Source organism: Ceratotherium simum, chromosome 34 (genome assembly GCF_057802395.1).
Source record: "Ceratotherium simum simum isolate JZ-2026a chromosome 34, ASM5780239v1, whole genome shotgun sequence".
Lineage (NCBI taxonomy): Eukaryota > Metazoa > Chordata > Mammalia > Perissodactyla > Rhinocerotidae > Ceratotherium > Ceratotherium simum.
Window position 1 is genome coordinate 9,309,932 of NC_141933.1, and position 18,187 is coordinate 9,328,118.

The 18,187-nt window shown below is 45.3% G+C and overlaps 1 protein-coding gene across 2 annotated transcripts in view; it reads left to right on the forward strand.

The window, feature by feature from the left end:
* PLAAT3 (phospholipase A and acyltransferase 3) overlaps positions 1-17,634 on the forward strand; it is a 28,754-nt gene extending 11,120 nt beyond the window's left edge. The window contains exons 3-5 of one of the 2 annotated variants that reach the window (XM_087422753.1): positions 4,661-4,763; positions 9,728-9,996; positions 12,970-17,360. In XM_087422753.1, coding sequence (XP_087278879.1) covers positions 4,661-4,763; positions 9,728-9,996; positions 12,970-12,996 — 399 coding nt within the window. In that variant the 3' untranslated portion in view covers positions 12,997-17,360. The other variant, XM_087422752.1, reaches the window with a different exon arrangement.
* Positions 17,635-18,187: the final 553 nt, after the last annotated feature.

Below are 18,187 nucleotides of genomic sequence, written 5' to 3' on the forward strand. Positions count from 1 at the left end.
ATCTCCAGGTGGAGGCAGACATCTACTGTCCCGGCGGGGCATCCATCTAATCTCCAGGTGGGGGCAGACGTCTGGTCTTAGTTCCTGATAGTCTTTGTTTTACTGGATATGCATCAGAGACTGGACCAGTGCCCTATACCCTCATCTTTTAGTTGTCCTTGATGATGGCTTCAGCATAGACTCTCTGTTCAGGGGTCATCAGATTCCTAAGGAACTCAAGAGAACAAAGTTATCAACTTATAGCAGCTGGGAGGGGCCATAAAATCCACAGAGCATGTCTGGGCTAGTTAATCAGAGGTCATTCAAAGTTACAATAGGGTTTCTTTTCTACAATATGGCTTCCCTTATGTCAACCTTGTGTTGAGCCGGTATCAGCTGTATGCACATATGGATGTAAGATAATTTATTTAATTGGTCCTTATTAATGGTTGTTTATGTTGTTTTTCCAATATGAATTTTGGAGGCCAGAAATTGCTCCTCAATTTGCTTGCTAAGGAAAATGGCTGTTACACAGCTCTTTGTAACTCTGCTTTTGTGGGGAGAATAAAGACTTTTTGTTCTGGAATCTCGTGGGTGCAGAGTCTCAGCTTTGCCATTGTTATCGCCGGTGTTGCGTAGGAGAGCCCTGGTTACTCTGCTGGCTGGGGATCCTGCCCAGTCCTGCCCTGGAGAGGTGGCTCTCTTCCTAGTGCTTCCTGCTGGGTCACCTTGTTCCTGGGGGAAGAACCACCTGGCAACGTGATACAACCCGACTCCTGGACTAGGGATCAAGCTGAATGAGGGAGATAGCACTGTTGATCCTTTTATACCAGGAGTCTGCAAGCTTTTTCTGGACAGGACCAGATAGTGAAGATTTTAGGTTCTGCAAGCCGTATGGTCTTGGTTGCAACTACTCAATTCCACTGTTGTAGAGAGAAAGCAGCCACGGACAATACGTAAATAAATGGGGGTGGCTGTGTGCCCATAAAACTTTATGGACACTGAGCTGGAATTTCATATGATTTCATGTGTCACAAAATAGTCTTCTTCTTTTGACTTCTTCCCCAATCATTTAAAAAAATGTAAAAACCATTCTTAGCTTGCATCCAAAAATGAGCAGAGGCAGAAATTTGGCCCATGGAATGTAGTTCTCATACATCTAATTTTATAACACGATTTCTTGAGTTCTTAATTTTGATTCAGCTGAATTGGCTTGTGTGTATCATTAAGTCATTGTTTCTCTAGTTAGATTTTAGTGATCGTGATAGAGAATTATTCATGTCCTTAGTTTGTGGTACCCTGCCCTCACTGGTCCCTGTAAGACCCCCTCTCTTGTGGTTTTTTTTGGTTCCCATTTATCATCATCCCTTACTCCATCTTCCCAGTGGCCATAATATATTTAATGTATGTTCTTTAGTTTGCATGATTTTTTTCTGGTTGTTATTGCTTTTTTAAAATTATTTTTTCAGGTCTGGGTGTATATTATTGATTTTTGTGTGGGCATCTTTAATTTATATAAATGGTATTAGGTTGCAGAGCTCATTCTCATTTTCCACTTAGCACTATGTCTAAAAGATTATCCGTGTTGCCATGTGAACATCGAGTCCTTGCTTTGAACTAGTGCTCAGGGTGAGTCCACAAGCTTTCACTTCATTTTTAAAAAGAAGCTTCCTTGAGTGGTATTATTTGAGCTTATGTATATTTGAAAATATGTGTCTTTTGCCCTTACAAGGGACAGGCAATTTGCTTGGGTATTTAAACATCACAACTTGTTTCCTTTCAAACTGTAGATATCCATTAAAAAATATTTTTCACTTTTATTTAAAAAAAAGTGTATGTTTAAAAAAAATTAAGGTCTAATTTACTCCTTTTAAGTTCAGTTCTTTAAGTTTTGTAAAACACGTACAATTGCATAATCATCAGTTGCATTGCCCCCAAATTCCCTCACGCTCCTCTCTTGTCAACCTCTCTCCTCACTCCCGGCCCCTGGCAATCACTGATCACTCTCCTGCCTCTAGTGATGCCTCTTCTGGAAGTACATATAAATGGACTCATACATGACGTTCCTTTTTGCATATGGCTTCTTTTACTTAGCATCATGCATTTGCCCCTCTGTCATCTTTTAGTGTTTAGTGTTATACATTCTGAGTTTCTTTGTAGATATTTTTGTCATCGTAATAAGAATTTTTTTCCGGGCATATTTCTATGTGTAGGTCTCCTTTCATTGATGTTTGTCTGGAGCACAGTGAACTCCTTGGGTCTGTGCACCCGCTGGCTGCCTTTTGCTTGGCACCATATTACTTATGTGCACACTCTCCTTTTCCAATCCGTAGCCTCCTTCAGGGCTGGATCCCTGTCTTGTCTTTACCTCTTTGCTTATTCATGGAGGCCCCCAGTTAAATTCCCCTGGGGGATCCTTGAAGACCCTCTAACTCTCACCAAACAATTAATATTTTTTTCTTTTATTCTGGAAAACAAATGGGATTCCTAAACTGCAGCCATTGTCCATTGTTCTGAAATAGGTTCTCAGTAAGGTCTGGGTGCCTTCTTTTGGGAAGATAAATTATAATTACTGCACAAGAGAACATGATTAATCAGTAAAATTCTCGTGAAAAGAATTTTTTCCTGCCATATGTGATGCTTGTTTGCAGTTTTAATGTTTCTGTAAATGGAAATGAACTCCCACTGACCCTGCTTCACAGGCTTTGTAGAGTTGTGATTGGCTATTCCCACCGGCCATTGTTTTTATCCCAAGGGAAGCCGTGCAAAGGCGAATCCTTCTCCCCTCTGCATCCTTGACGGAATCACTCAGTCAGGCACACAGGGCTTGGCAGTGGTAACCCCTGTGAAGCTGCCCGCTAAGAACAAGCGAGCCAGCTCCCACCTACCCCCCCCCCCCAGAACTCCCCCTCTTCACTGTGCTGAAGGGCGCGAGGCTGTAACTGCGAGTGAAGACTCGGGCAAAGGACAGAGGAGAGAGCTGTCTCTTGGTGTTTTAAAGGGATGGTTTCCTCACTCATTAAAGAGATTTAAGATTGACTTGGACCAGAGAAGCTGTCACCCCTGATGCTGGTCCAAGTCGGAAGCCCCCTGCCCCCAGCACTCAGCACAGCGTCTGTTTTTGGCACCTCAATAACACTGAATGAAAGTGATCTTGAACCTCCTCGAAGTTTTCTCAAGCCCCGCCCCATGCCCCCTAAGGGGACGGGGCTCTGAGCAGCATTTCAGCGTTCTTCCTGCCCCCGCACAAGCACATGCATGCTCACTCCCACACACATTGATCGTGATATAATAAGAAATATATTTTTGGTCTTTGTCCCAGTTGCTGGCACAGAGCTAAAACTCTTGTAATTTCCTGAGTGATAGGGTTGAAAGGAGAGTCTTTTGTTGTTCATAACAAGTCCCTTTCAACCTTACTTGAGTTTATGCTAATAAGGTGATGAGGACTCAGCCGGAGGAACCAATGGTGGGATTAGAGAGCTGGAACTTTCAGCCTCACCCATCCTGGGAGCTGGGAGGGGTTGGAGGTGAGTTAATCTCTAATGGTCAATGATTTAATCAATCATGGCTACGTAGGGGCCGGCCTGTGGCTTAGCGGTTGAGTGCGCGCGTTCGGCGACTGAAGGCCCTGGTTCGGACCCCAGGCGCAAACCGAGGCATGCTTCTCCAGCCATGCTGAGGCCAAGTCCCACACACAGCAGCTAGAAGGTTGTGCAATTATGCCATACAACTATCTACTGGGACTTTAGGGGGAAAAGGGAAAAAAAAAGGAGGCGGATTGGCAATAGATGTTAGCTCAGGGCCGGTCTTCCTCAGCAGAAAGAGGAGGATTGGCATGGATGTTAGCTCAGAGCTGATCTTCCTCACAAAAAAAAAAAAAAATCACGCCTATGTAATGTAGCCTTCATAAACAACCCTAACCCAAGGGATTCTGAGAGCTTCTGGGTTGGTGAACACGTGGAGGTGCTGGGAGAGTGGCAGCCTGGAGAGGGTGTGGGAGCTCTGTGCCCCTTCCCATGTACCAGGCCCTATGTGTCTCTTCCATCTGGCTGTTCCTGAGTTGTATCCTTTATAATGAACTGGTAATCTAGTAATAAAACTGTTTTCCTGAGTTCTGTGAGCCATTCTAGCAACTTATTGAACCTGAGAAGGGGTTATGGAAGCCCCGATTTATAGCTGGTTGGTCAGAAGCACAGGTGACAACTGGACTTGTGATTAGCAGCTGAACTGGGTGGGGGGCACTCTTGTGGGACTGAGCCCTTAACTGGTGGGGTCTGTCTTAACTCTGGGCGGTTAGTGTCAAAATTGAGGTAAATTGTAGGACACCCAATCCATGTCCACTGAGGATTGAATTGCTTGGTGTGGAAAACTCACACATCTGGTGTCAGAAGTGTTGGTGTGAGTACAGTGTAGAGGAGAAAGTGTTTTCCTTTACTCATACACTCACACTCACACACACACACACACACACACACACTCTCTTATCATCAGCATGAGCAGCCAGGAGGACATTACTGCCAGAGACTGACACCAATTCTTGGTCAGGCCCTCGGCCAGGTTGGGGAGTGTCTGTGGGACACCCTCCCAGTTTGACAGCCTCTGGCAGGGACCCCAGCCTTTGCCAGCTGGTTCCAAAGTCTCACTCGTGTCACCTCTAACAGTCCTCTTCTTGGTTTTGCAGCCAGAGCCCAAGCCTGGAGACCTGATTGAGATTTTCCGGCCTTTCTACCGACACTGGGCCATCTACGTTGGCGATGGATATGTGATCCACCTGGCCCCCCCAAGTAAGGATGCCCAGGGCCTCCACTGTGCTGGGGCTGGGAGGAGAGGGAGATGGGGGAGCTGTGGGTAACAGGTGACCCCAACATTCTCCTTGCTTCCCTACTGGCGATTGGTTCCTGAAGGCACAGGAAGGCAGTTTGGTGTGGGGCCGTGGTTTTCAAACTCTGCTCCATGGAACCCTAGGGGTTCTATAGAGGGGCTGAGCTGGGGGCACTCTGCTTTTATGTTTTCATATACTGTGGCTTTATATAAACCATGTTCAACTCTTAAGCGTAAAACTCCTGGGAGAGCATGGGTTTTTGGGCAGCAGACCTGCCTGTGAATCCAGTTTCTACTCTCCAGCCTCAGTTTCTTTACCTGTACACTGAGGCTAAGAATACTCGACTCGGAGAATTATTGTGAGAATTCCCCACCCCCTTTCTTAAATATTTTAGTCAAACTGAGGTCTAACATAAATATAGTAAAGTGCACAAATGTAGTAAAGTGTTTAGTTGGTGAATTAAACAAAAAATGTATCCATGCATGTGACAATGACCCAGATCAAGATCTAGAACATTCCCCTGTCCTAAAAGGTTCCTGCGTGCCTCCTCAATATCCTCTCCCCTCCCTGGAGGCAACCACTATTTTAGCTTCTCTTGCCATAGATTAGTTTTGTTTGTTTGAGAACTTCATGTGAGAGGAATCACACAGTCTGTGTCTGCTTCTTTCATTGGGCCGTGAGCCCTCCGTGTTGTGAGTAGCGGTAGTTCTTATCTTTTCATTGCTGTATATTTTCTGTTATATGAATACACCTCAGTTTGTTATCCGTTCTGCTGCTGATGGACATTGGATTGGTTCCAGTTTTCGGCCGCTATGAACACAGCTGCTATGGACATTCTTGGACATGTCTCTTGCCTGTCCCTTTAACGGCCTCCCCTTGTCCTTGTGGAGAAATCAGAAGTAACCAGAGTAGATGTCATCTTCCCCACGCCTGATTAACCAAACCACCAAGATCTGCACCCACATAATCTTCCTTTTGTTCTGTTAAAATGCACAGTGCCCCTGCCCTTATTTAGAAAGCCAGCCCGTATATGTCGGTCCTGGACCCCTCCTCTTACTTTCGTAAGCACATTGCTTCTCAAATTCCCCTCCTCCTTTTGTAGTATCATTGCTTCCCTCTCTACTGGATTATGCCTATTGGCATAGAGACCACTGTAATATCTCCTGTTGATAAAACAAACACCCCCTCGACCTCACATCCTCTCTAGGTAACTCCCCATAGAGCAGATCTCTTGTCTACCGTGGCCATTGTTGATTCCTCACTTCTCGTTCTTAATTCGGTTGCCTCCAGCAGGCTCTCTTTTTTACCCCCCTCCTGGAGAAGCTCTTATCAGGCTGCTAAAAGACCCTCCATGTCTTGACAAAGCCAAAGGTCAATTTTCTGGTCACAGCTTACGTGGCTTCTCTGCAGCCTTTGACACAAGTGACCTCTCTGCTCTTCGCCTGCCATCTGTCCTTCTTCCTCTCCCACTGGGCCCTTCCTTCTTGGTCTCCTGTGGGCTCCTCCTCCTCTCCCATATCCCCAATCCTCACTCTCCCCAGGTGACTTCATTGGGTCCCCTGGGTTCCAATACCTTCCATTTGTCCATATCTCCTAAGCCTGACCCTCAGCTGAGGCCTTCCCGCTCAGCCTCAGGCTTGTATACCCTCTTGACTACTTGGCTTCTCCACCTGGTGTCTAACTGGCATGTTGAACTTGACATGCCCCAAATGGAAGGCTCCAGTGGATGACACCATCCAGCTGCTCAGGCCAAGAATCTAGCTCAGGCTCATCCTCAATCCTTTTCATCCCGTATCTAATCCATCAGGGAATCTTATTGGCTTTATCTCCAAAACAGACCCCAGACCCAATCACTTCTCGCCATCTCCACTGCTGTGTCCTTGTATAAGCTACCACCTTCTGTCATCTGGAAGCTACTATAGCTTCCAGCTGGTTTCTCTGCCTCTTGCCCACTTATGGTCAGTCCCTCCTTCACTGGGAAGGCAGCGTGATCATTCTAAATTATAAATCTGATTATGTCACTCCTCTCCTTAAAATTCTGGATTGGCATTTCCATCACACATAGAATAAGGTTCAGTCTGTGCTGTGGCCCGTGGGGCCTGGCATGGTCTGGCTTCTGCCTGCTTCTCTGACCCTCATCTTTCTCTTCTCTCCTCCTGGGTCTCTAGACTTCAGCCACATTGGCTTCCTTGCAGCCTCTGGAGCATGCCATGCTCTTTCCTCCCCGAGGTCTTTGCCCTTGCTCTTCCTTCTTCTTGTGGTGCTCTCCCTGGATCTCAGCACACCTGCCTCCTTGTCATCATTCAAGTCTCAACTCAAATGCCCATTTCCAGGGTGGCCCTCCCCAACCCGAGCCAGAGCAGCCTCCCCTCGTCATCCTCTCCTATGTTGCCGCACTTCTTCTTCTCCATAGCATTTTCAGCACCTGAAAGTACCTTATTTTCTCTGTTTGTTCATTGTCAGTGTCCTCTCCCTAGAACATGAGCTACTTGAGGGCAGGTGCGCTGTCTAGTTCACGCCACTATCTCAGCACCTTGGACAAGGCCTGGCACTTGGTAGGGCCCCAGTATTGATTGACTGACTGCACTGAGCGGGTCTAACTGGTGGCCGGGAGGCAGAGGAAGGCATGACAGGGATCCAGGTGGATGGATGCCACTGATCATTGGGTGAGTGATGCTCCTTAAAGGGAAAAGATGCTCTCCCTGCATCTTCTCACTTGAGCTCTACAGGAATCTTGGGAAATAGGGGAGGCAAGGAGGACTGACCTCACGCTACTGAGAAAATGGTAGCAATGAGAGTTGGAAGGTAGCTTAGAGAATAACCCCAATAATAATGACAGCCACCAGTTGCCGGCCACTCACCCTGTGCCAGGCCCTGGTGAAGGCACCTTGCTTGGCTGGTTCTTTAATCCACAGCTCCCTGTACTGTACTGTAGGAACAGGTAGGGACCGTTATGGTCCATATTCTACCAGGAATGGGGGCTCAGAGAAGTTAAGCAACTTGCCCAAGTTCACACAGCAGGCAAGAGGTGGAGGTGGGACTCAAACCCTGGCTGTCGACTCTCTATTCTGTGCCTTTAACCACGATGCATCCTGCCCAGTCTGACAGTCCCCCAAATTCAGTCATTGACTGTTTGCCTTATCCACGTGCCCTTTCTACGATAGTTTATTTAATATTTTCTTTGAAAAGATAACTTTTAAAAACTGAAATAATTCTTTTAAAAGGACTTTAAATTACTGTATTCATGTGTGTTTGTGGATCAATTTTAGTGTGTATTTGGGGATTCCCCCAGTGTGGGCTCAGCAGGGTTGAGTGACATGTGAAGACTACCCGGTGATGGAGGCAGAAGTGGAAACCAAAGCTTCTGACTGTCAGCCATGCACTATTATACCACCTCCAAGGGTGCCGCCCAGAGTGCAAAGTTTAAGGGAGCTCTGATTCTTAGGGGCTGACTCTGTACTTGCACTCCCTGAGAGCTGGTACCTCCTGACGCTTTGTGCTCTAGGCACCTTGCTTGCCTCACCCCCATCCCAGTCCTGCCCCTGGGGACTGAAGCTCACCTGTCCGGTTCCCACGCTGACCCTCCCCACAAAGACAGGGCTCAGACACAGCATCATCTCTTTCCTTTACTTCAATGGCTCCTTCAAGCACACCTCCCCTATTAGTAGCAAGTCTGAATTCCTCTGATTTTTTTTTTAATTTTATTTATTTATTTTTCCCCCAAAGCCCCAGTAGATAGTTGTACGTCACAGTTGCACATCCTTCTAGTTGCTGTGTGTGGGATGTGGCCTCAGCGTGGCCGGAGAAGCCGTGCGTCAGCGCACGCCCCGGATCCGAACCCGGGCCGCCAGCAGCGGAGCGCGCGCACTTAACCGCTAAGCCACGGGGCCGGCCCTGAATTCCTCTGATTTTCTAAAATCTCAGTATTGTACTCAGGGCAAAGGGGTTTAGTCCTCTTTGGAAAGACAAGCAGAGCAGGACCTGGAATCTGATCAACCCCTCCTGCCATTGCTTGTTGCTGTCACATGGTGTCACAGTGGAAGACCTGTCCTGCCCAGTGTAACAGGATGCCTCCCCTGCTGAGAAGAGCCCTGGGGGTCCTGATCCTCTTTGTGGTTCTTTGAAGGAGAGTGATGTTCCTCTTGTGATGTTCTCTGGGCTCCCGGGGTCCACCTCTGTAGTGCACACCCACTTTTTCAACCATCATACACAAAGCATGCCCCTCCCTGCACCCTGCAGCTTGGCTGGCTCGGAGGGATGCTCAGTCTCTGTGCTGGCATCAGCTCTCCCTCCCTACTGCCCTGGTCTTTGTATTGACCCTAGACCTTCTTTCGTTAAGGCGGTTTCATTTCTGGAGCTTTGTTGCCCCTTCCAGCCCTGGAGACTCAGCCAGGGCTGTGCAGGGATACCCCCTGGACCTTCCTGGTATCACATCTCGGGGAGCAGCTGTGGAGTTTTGGTCCCTTTGCTCCCAGAAGAGTAGGAACTACTTCTGCAAATCCATCCACCTTTTCTGCAGTGATCAGCCTTGAATATGTCAAGGAAGTGTAGCCTTGATGGAATCATAAAAGGTTCACATTCTGTTCCCCCAGGGAGATGGGTGTGCTCAGGGCTCATATTTGCATAACCAAGAGGGCCACTGAGATGTCACAGGGTGTAGAAGGCCAGCTTCTCTAGGTTAAAAAAAATCACAATAAATCATGGAATTTTACTAATCCTCATTTCAGATGAGGAAACCAGGGCCCAGAGACAGCAAACGCCTTCTCCAAAGCCACACAGCACGTGTCTGATCCTTCCCCCTTGACCCTCCCACACCTGCTCATCCCCTTGTGGATAGTGGCAAGGGTGGATGCTTGGCGGGGGGCCTGCTCTGAGCCCCTGTGGGCCTTCCCAGGACCAATCTGTTTCCTCTTTGTGAATCCACAGGTGAAATTGCGGGAGCTGGTGCTGCCAGCATCATGTCCACCCTGGCTGACAAGGCCATAGTGAAGAAGGAACTGCTGTATGACGTGGCCGGGAGGGACAGGTACCAGGTCAATAACAAACACGATGGCAGGTACACACCGCTGCCTCCGAGCAAAATCATCCAGCGGGCGGAGGAGCTGGTGGGGCAGGAGGTGCTCTACAAACTGACCAGCGAGAACTGCGAGCACTTCGTGAACGAGCTACGCTACGGAGTCCCCCGCAGCGACCAGGTGCGTCCTCAGCCTGTGTCCGGTCCCCTGGAACCAGACCGTTTCCTCGGCCGACAGTGGCTGGGCATCCGTGTGTTCTGGGCTGGGCTGGAAACAGAAGCATGAACAGGACAAAACAGCAGAGACAGAATCCCTGCCCTTGAGGACGTCACAGTCGGGGTGGGGATGAGGGTGGGGAGACCAGCGAGTTGGCACTGCAGACCCGTGTGGTGAGGGGGCGATGACTAGGACATTAGTCATAGCCGTGATGGTCAGCCTGGTTGCCGAGCCCTCCCTGGCCGCCAGGCCCTGAGATGGACCCTTATCACAGTGCCAGAGGCAGGTTTGATTTGCCCACTTCACAGATGGGGAAACTGAGGCTCACGGAGTGCACTTAAGTAGCTTGTCAATGACCATTCATTACATCAAACAAATGTGTGTTGAGTCTCCAGGCCTTCGGCTTGTCTTTTCCCAGAAGTTGTCTGCAACTGTGCTGATAAGTAGCAGAGGCAGGATTTGAAGCCCAGGTCTGTTTGACACAACTTTGTAAAAAACACTGTCCTCAGCCCTGCTGAGACTGGGGGGTCAGTCCAGGAGGCCCCAAAGGAGGCAGTTTTGTTCATTTACTTAGTTTGATTTTGGCCACGCCCCCTCTGGTTTTTGAATCTCTTTTTCTCCTGGGTGACTAACTTCCTTCCCGTTCTCTCCACCTCCTCCTCTCCCTTTCTACACCTTCAACACCAATTTCTGTTTTTTTGGTGAGAACGTTGTTTGGAAAAGTTCTTAGATGCTTGTTGATGCAGAAGAGCATGATTTTTTTTTTCAGTGAACGATGAGGTTAAGATCTCTCAGGTTGTTTATTTTTATTACTTTTTAATTTTTTAGGATCGGGTCTCTTCTTCCTTGGTCAGTGTGGTGGTCAAGGGCATGGGATCCTGGTTCGGGCAGACCTGGGCTGGATCTGAGCTCTGCCTTTTGCCAGCTTTATGAACTTGGGAGATTTATTCAAGTTCCCAAAACCTTGGTAAAGTACAAATGATAATACTGGCCTAATTCACGGTTACTGTGTGAATTAACAAGAGCATCTTTATGCTGAGCACAGTGCCGACTCAGAAAACACACTTAATAAACTGTAGCAGTGGAAGTGGTCATAATTGTCTTCATCTTCATTCTTTTTCTTGGTTCACCCAGTGCCTTGTCCACTGGCCTCTCTGGGCCACAGTGACTTGATGGAGATGCATTCACCAGCACCACCTCCAAGGATCACTCCCAGCTTTCCTCCTACTGCTGATAACCAGCTGTTTGCTACACCGACCCCCATGTTGGTTAGGTAGTCATCTCTGTGATGAGATATGAGATATCTTCCAATGGGAATTCTCTTATTGTGTTATTATCTCAATTGTGTTATTATTGTTCTCTCTATGTATATATATGAATGTGAAAGGTGATTAATATAAAAGTTGAGGAGTAGCAAGTACACATCTAGCTAGGTAAGGAAAGGGCAATACTGCCAACATTTGGTGAAGACTCCCAGAGTCTTAGGGTCAGTCTGGCTTCAGCTTCCCTGAGAGTTTATAAGAGCCTCCTTTGGGGAAGTCAGTGGGCAGGGCCGTGAAAAGAACCTTATTAGTACCTGAATATTGTCAGGTTAAAAGGCGATGCAACAAAAGAAGGAATCTGGCGGATGATGGCACTCAGCACATCTATCTGTTGGGGATAATGGCCTTCAAAACATTTGTCTTGGGTCACACTTGATGATGCACAGCTGTCATCTTGCTATGTCTCTTTACCAGCATCCTTGAGATCCCCTTCAGTTCTTTCCTGTACTAATGCTTTTATCCTCTGTAGCTCTCATCTTTCTCTTTCTTGATTTACTCCCTTGTTTTGGTGGCATACCTAATAGTTTACTGAGAAAGGGTGCATTTTAAAAAGAGCTTGCCTGCCTGAAAATGTCTTCATTGTACCCTCATATTTGATTGATAGTTGGGCTAAGTATAGAATTCTAGGCAGAAAATAACTTTTTTTCAGAATTTTGAAGGTGTTGCTCCATTGTTGTCTAGCTTATGCTATTATAGTTGAGAAGTCTGAAAGTGTTCTGAGTTTTGATCCTTGTGTATATGACTTGTTTTTTCTCTCCAGAAGCTTATAGAATCTTCTCTTTATCCTCAGTGTTCTGAAATTTCACTATGATAGACCTTGTGTGGATCTATTTTCTTGTGTTGTGCTGGGCACTTGATGACTCCTTTCAGTCTGGAAGCCCCATTCCTTCAGTTCTGGGAAATTCTTCATTTTCTCTTCTCTCATTCTCTCCTATTATTTGGATTTGGACCCCTAGACTGCTCCTCTGATTTTCTTATCTTCTCTCCCCTGTTTACTGTTTATTTATCTTTTTTAAATTAGAAAACTAACATTTATGGATAGACAGGTATAATAGTTAAAAAAAGTAGCAGTGACAATATCAGCATAAAAAAGAGAGACTTATGCTAAATAAATCTGATTTCATCATTGGTGGTGTCGCTTAACAGTCGAGGTCCTTAGTCATGCATGGCTTCTACTTTAGGTAAATTTCCATACTCCTATGCAGCAGAAACTCCAAATAAAGATTACTATGCAAATACAGGAAATAATAAAATACTCTGTGAAATTCAGGGTGCTACATTAGGAAGATTTCATAGATTTATAAAATGTCTCCTAATCAGATCATTTTTAGTTATTCTTTAGTGATTATTAATAGCCTAAAGAACAGATTCACAAGTTTGTGTAAGTAGAGCATTATGTGTCAGTACAAAACTGTTGCATAATTTGGTAAAATACATATGCCACTAGGCATGAATAATATTTAGAGTCATGAAATTCAATTCCAAATCTTGAGATCATGAAATAACTAAGAAATATTTTTTTCATTTACTTTTTTTATAAATAATAATTCAACTCTGATTGCAAAATGAAACAATACCAATTGGACACATCACATTTTCCTTCCTGTGGCGTTAGACCTTCGCACCCTACCCAACCACCTGAAAGAGGAAGAGTGATGGCAACACAATGACAATAAAACAGCCTAAACAATTCTTCTGGACCCCGTCACAGAAAATGAAACCAGAATGGACTACACAATGAAAAGAAGTGCCATCTTCCAAAGACTTCCTCTCTCATTTCTTGGCCGAGGATTGAGGGTGTCTCAACTTCAGCACTGTTGACATTTTGGGCCATTGATAGTGAAGATAATTCCTCCTTGTCATGACTTGTCCTGCGCACCGCAGGGTGTTTAGCAGCATCTAGATGCCGGCAGCACTCCCCGACCCCCAGGTGTAAGAACCAAAAATGTCTGTAGATATTGTCAAATTTCCCCCAGAGGGCAAAACTGTCCCCAGTTGAGAACTACTAGCCTTGGTGAGCAATGATTATAATACAGGGTGTGGCCACATTAAAATGTCACTTCCACACATGTCCCATCTCACCAGAGGTGGTGGATTTAGTAGATACTGGACAATGTCCAGCAGTGTTTTTCTTTGTAAGTGCTGTCAAAGCAGCAACTCTCCTTTTCATTTAACTCATGAGGACATTTTTGTCTTTAAGAATCTCGTCCATCATTATGTATATTTGTGCTGGGCTCTTTGAAGCAGGCTAAGTTTTCCTTCAACAGAATGTTTGTGACTCATCTAACTTCCTGGTGAGAAAGGGAAGCAATGGATTTAAACTAAAATGTAGTTTGTGCTTTACGTGCGTAAGAGTATTCTAAAAAAGATTCTTCTGCTTTCCACCTACTTAAAAATACTCAGGCTTCAAAAAGTTATATTTAGTAAGCTTTTGTAAATAAGCTTTCATGCTTAATAGTACTTAAAAAAAAGCAACTAGGAGCCACATTCATACCTAAGTCTATTCTGTGTCAGATAAAATATTTAGATAAACACAAATCAAAGATGTGGCCAATGGCAATATGTATATTACATGAATCTGGATAAATTGTAGAGTATTACTTTTAAATTACTGTAAATGAAGCCAAATTGCTATACAAATATTTTATAACCATTTTTATTTTGTAACCTCTCATAGTCTAAATTCAGTTGCCTTCAGAATAACACTATTCTTCTCATTTTCTCTTTTGTCCTCTTAGAACATTGCTGAAAGTGAAGAAAATACATTAGAATTTTTTTCGCCAGAAACAATTCACACTTCACTACATCGGGGCTTAATTCAGATTTGTGTGGCATAGACAGCTAATTGTCTGCAGTCTGATAGAATTTCAGTTTGCCCACTTTAAAAAATGACAGATTTCTTAGCATTTTTAATGAGGGACCATTTTTCTCTTTCATAATATTCTGATTTAGGACCACTGATGCACACCATGTAGCCCATTTTCATGATCAGAACTCCAGTAATTTCAGCCCAGTGGCTGGGCTGGACCCATCAGACTTTTAACAAAAAAAAAATCATCAATGGCGTCTAAAGATAGCACTGATTCCTAGGCAGATTGTTTTCCCTATAAAATTTGCACCGTCGGGACTAACTAGATACCACTTTCTTGTGTTTAATTATACTCTTTGACTGTGTACAAAGCATGTCCATAAACAATGAGGTTATTGTTGTTTTGCTTGACAAAGTATCTTTTGTATGAAACAGTTGCATCTGCATTTGTTCTGGCACTATGAGGTTCTGTAAAGAACTAGGGGCATATTGTTCCTCCTCCATTATCTGTGAACCATTTCTCCTACCCTGACACATAGTTCAGCAAGGAAAACACTGGATACAAGTGGTTTTATGCAGGCTCCCTAGCAAGCTAGCCCAACAGAACCACGGCTGTCACACAGCCATGCCTAATTACCTTTGAGAGGAAGGTTTAAAGACTGACCAGTAGTCAAACCTCAGGTCAGTAGCTTCATCCAGGCTTTTGTCATCATGCTGTCAACTTAAGAAGCAAATTTGCCTATTATTTTATCTCAGAATAGCCAAAAGAATTGCAATTCTGGATGTGCATGCTATGGCAAACCATAGGCAAATCCAGAAAAGAAAGGAGGGGAGCTGCTTTTATAAAAAGAGAAGAAAAGGGGGAGTAGGGAGGGGCTGTTCTAAACCAAAGTCAGAGTAGTATTCCATTGTATATATATACATCTTCTTTATCCATTCATGTCTCGATGGGCACTTGGGTTGCTTCCATATCATAAATCTTTTTGAATTGTTGATTTCATTATCTTGGATAAATACCCAGTAGTGGAATAGCTGGATCCTATGGTATTTCTATTTTTAATTTTTTGAGAAATCTCCATACTGTTTTCCACAGTGGCTGCACCAGTTTGCATTCCCACCAGCAGTGTATGAGGGTTCCCTTTTCTCCACATCCTCTCCAACACTTGTTGTTTCTTTTCTTGTTAATTATAGCCATTGTGATGAGTGTGAGGTGGTATCTCATTGAAGTTTTGATTTGCGTTTCCCTAATAATTAGTGATGTTGAACATCTTTTCATGTGCCTGTTGGCCTTCTGTTTATCTTCTTTAGAAAAATGTCAGTTCATATCCTCTGCCCATTTCTTGACTGGGTTGTTTTTTTTGTTGTTGTTGAGTTGTATGAGTTCTTTATATATTTTGGAGATTAACCGTGTGTTGGATATATGATTTGCAAATTTTTCTCCCAGTTGGTGGGCTGTCTTTTCGTTTTGTTCCTGGTTTCCTTTGCCTCGCAGAAGCTCTTTAGTGTGATGTAGTCCCATTTGTTTATTTTTTCTTTCATTTCCCATGCCTCAGTAGACATGGTGTCAAAAAGATGCTGCTAAGACCAATGTCAAAGAGTGTACTGCCTATATTTTCTTCTATAATGATATAGTTTTTAAAAAGACGTTTTCTTTTCTAGATATGGATTCTGTTTCTCCAGGTTGCCTTTTTTCTGCTTGCTTCGCTTCCTGTCTTCTATTTCGGAGATCTTCCTCAGACGCCTGGTACCGTGGGTGTGTGCTCATGAGTAAGGGCTTGCTTCCCAATGGCAGCTCTGCGTGAGCTGGGAGGGGGCGGTGGCTTGTTGACTTGGAGGTTCACTTCCAGGGGAGCTGGGCGGGCTCTTTGTTTGGGAATCCGCAGTGTTGGTAGCTTTTGTTGTTTCCACGTGGGCCGGTCAGATTCCCCAGAAAAGCTTTCCTGGCTCTTGTGTGGAGGGTAAAGTTCTGGGAGCAGGGCCGGGTAGGAGGGCCAAGAGTCTCACATTTGGCGTGTTTATGGTCTCTTAGCCCCTTGTTTGTGATGGTACACCCTCACATGTGCTTCTAGATTTCTAGGCCCCCAAATCTTCTGTCTTACCTTCTCCTGAGAATAAACTTTCGAGACTTCTGTTGTGGTTAGGGAGGGGGGCCAGGGACCTAGCTAAAGCTCTCTCTCTTTCTCTCCTACTTCCAGAGGTGCCAATAGGTGATCTTTTTCAAGGATTCTGTTGTACAATTGGGATCGAGCCTCAGCTTTTTCCACTGCTGCCTTAGAATTTAGTGTTCTCTGGGTCCTTGTGGAATTATGCCCTAAAATAAATGGGTTACTTTACTTTTAGTTGGGTTCTAAGGAGTGAAATTGGACATGTTCGATATTTACCTTGAAACTTACTTTAATTTTTGCAACACTTTTTTTTTTTTTAGTACAAGCAACACAAGTCAGCTATCCTAGTAATTTAAAGTATAACATCACCACTATTCATAGTTGAGTCATTTATTTAAGAGTATGTAGGGCCGGCCCCATGGCTTAGTGGTTAAGTGCACACGCTCCGCTGCTGGCGGCCCGGGTTCGGATCCTGGGCACGCACTGACGCACTGCTTCTCTGGCCATGCTGAGGCCGCGTCCCACATACAGCAACTAGAAGGATGTGCAGCTATGACATACAACTATCTACTGGGGCTTTGGGGAAAAATAAATTAATAAATAAAATTATAAAAAAAAAAGAGTATGTAAAGAGCACCTCTGAGCCTGGCAGGTCTGGGTGCTGGGGATACAGTGATGAGTAAGAGAGTGAGGTCTTTGCTCTCACGGAGGTCATAGTTTACTGAGTATTCAACACAAGTCCTCCTTGACTTCACACTTGCTTCAAGTGCTCCCCAGTGGCCAGCCAGGATCTCAACTATCCAGGCTTCATCGCCTTGTCCTTTCCACAGCCACTCTCTGGGGATTTATGTGCTGTAAATACCCACAGGGTGAATCAGATTTCTCTCTTCAGGCCTTTGTACACTCCTGGCCAGCTGGCTCCATCCGCCAATTCTTTCCCCATCTGCCCTTTTCTCCCCATTTCCCTGCCAACATTTGTTGACTCCTGAGTGTGTCAAGGGGCACGTGAGGCTCCCTGACCTGAATGTTCTTGTTGAAAGTATGGCCTGTACTCAGATTCCTGACATAGAGTCTGACCTACCCTCCTCTTTCTTGCAGGTCAGAGATGCCATCATGGCAGTTGGCATCGCAGGAGTGGGCCTGGCAGCTGTGGGCCTCATTGGAGTCATGTTCTCAAGAAACAAGCGACAAAAGCAATGAGTTGAAGGGACTGTGCTGTCAGCAATGACTTTATACTTTAAGGGGGTCCTGTTTGGTTAGAAGCTTTGAGGTTTGGTTTATGGATTTCATTCTGTTTTATAATAAGGCTTATTTTCACAGAATAAAATAAAGCCCAATAAGGGAAGATTTTATTGGGGGAAATGCAGCAAGAACTGCCTGGTGTGAATTCTGTTGAGGGCTGGGCTCTGTTCCTGGCGATGCCAGGTTGCACCCTGGCTCTTTAGTGATTTTCTCACTTTCTCTTTGCGGGCTGCGTTCTTTACCTTGCAGGAAACAGAGTCCAACTCCGGTTATCTCAAGTAATGTGCATTTCTGGTTGTAAGGATACACTTGGGCAGCAAGGGGGACGGACAGACCTAATTGATATAAAGAACAGGAACCACCGGTCAGCCGGGACTCTTGGCCTGGAACTAGACCCAGGATGGCTTCTAGGACTCAGCAGCTGGAGTCTGTAGATGTTCAGTGGAGTTCAAATCAAACCAAACCAAACCTCTGCCATAAGGAAACTCAGTATATGCTCTTGCCAATTTTGTTAAAACCTCCTTATCTCCCTCTGCTCTCCACATCTTTTTTCTGCATTGTCACTTCCACCCCCCACTGCTTCTGCTTCCTCACCACTTGGGCTTGCCCCCGGACCTCAAGTCTCTGATCCCACACCCCCTCCTGTGGCTTCCCTCCCCCATTCAGTTCAGCTCCAT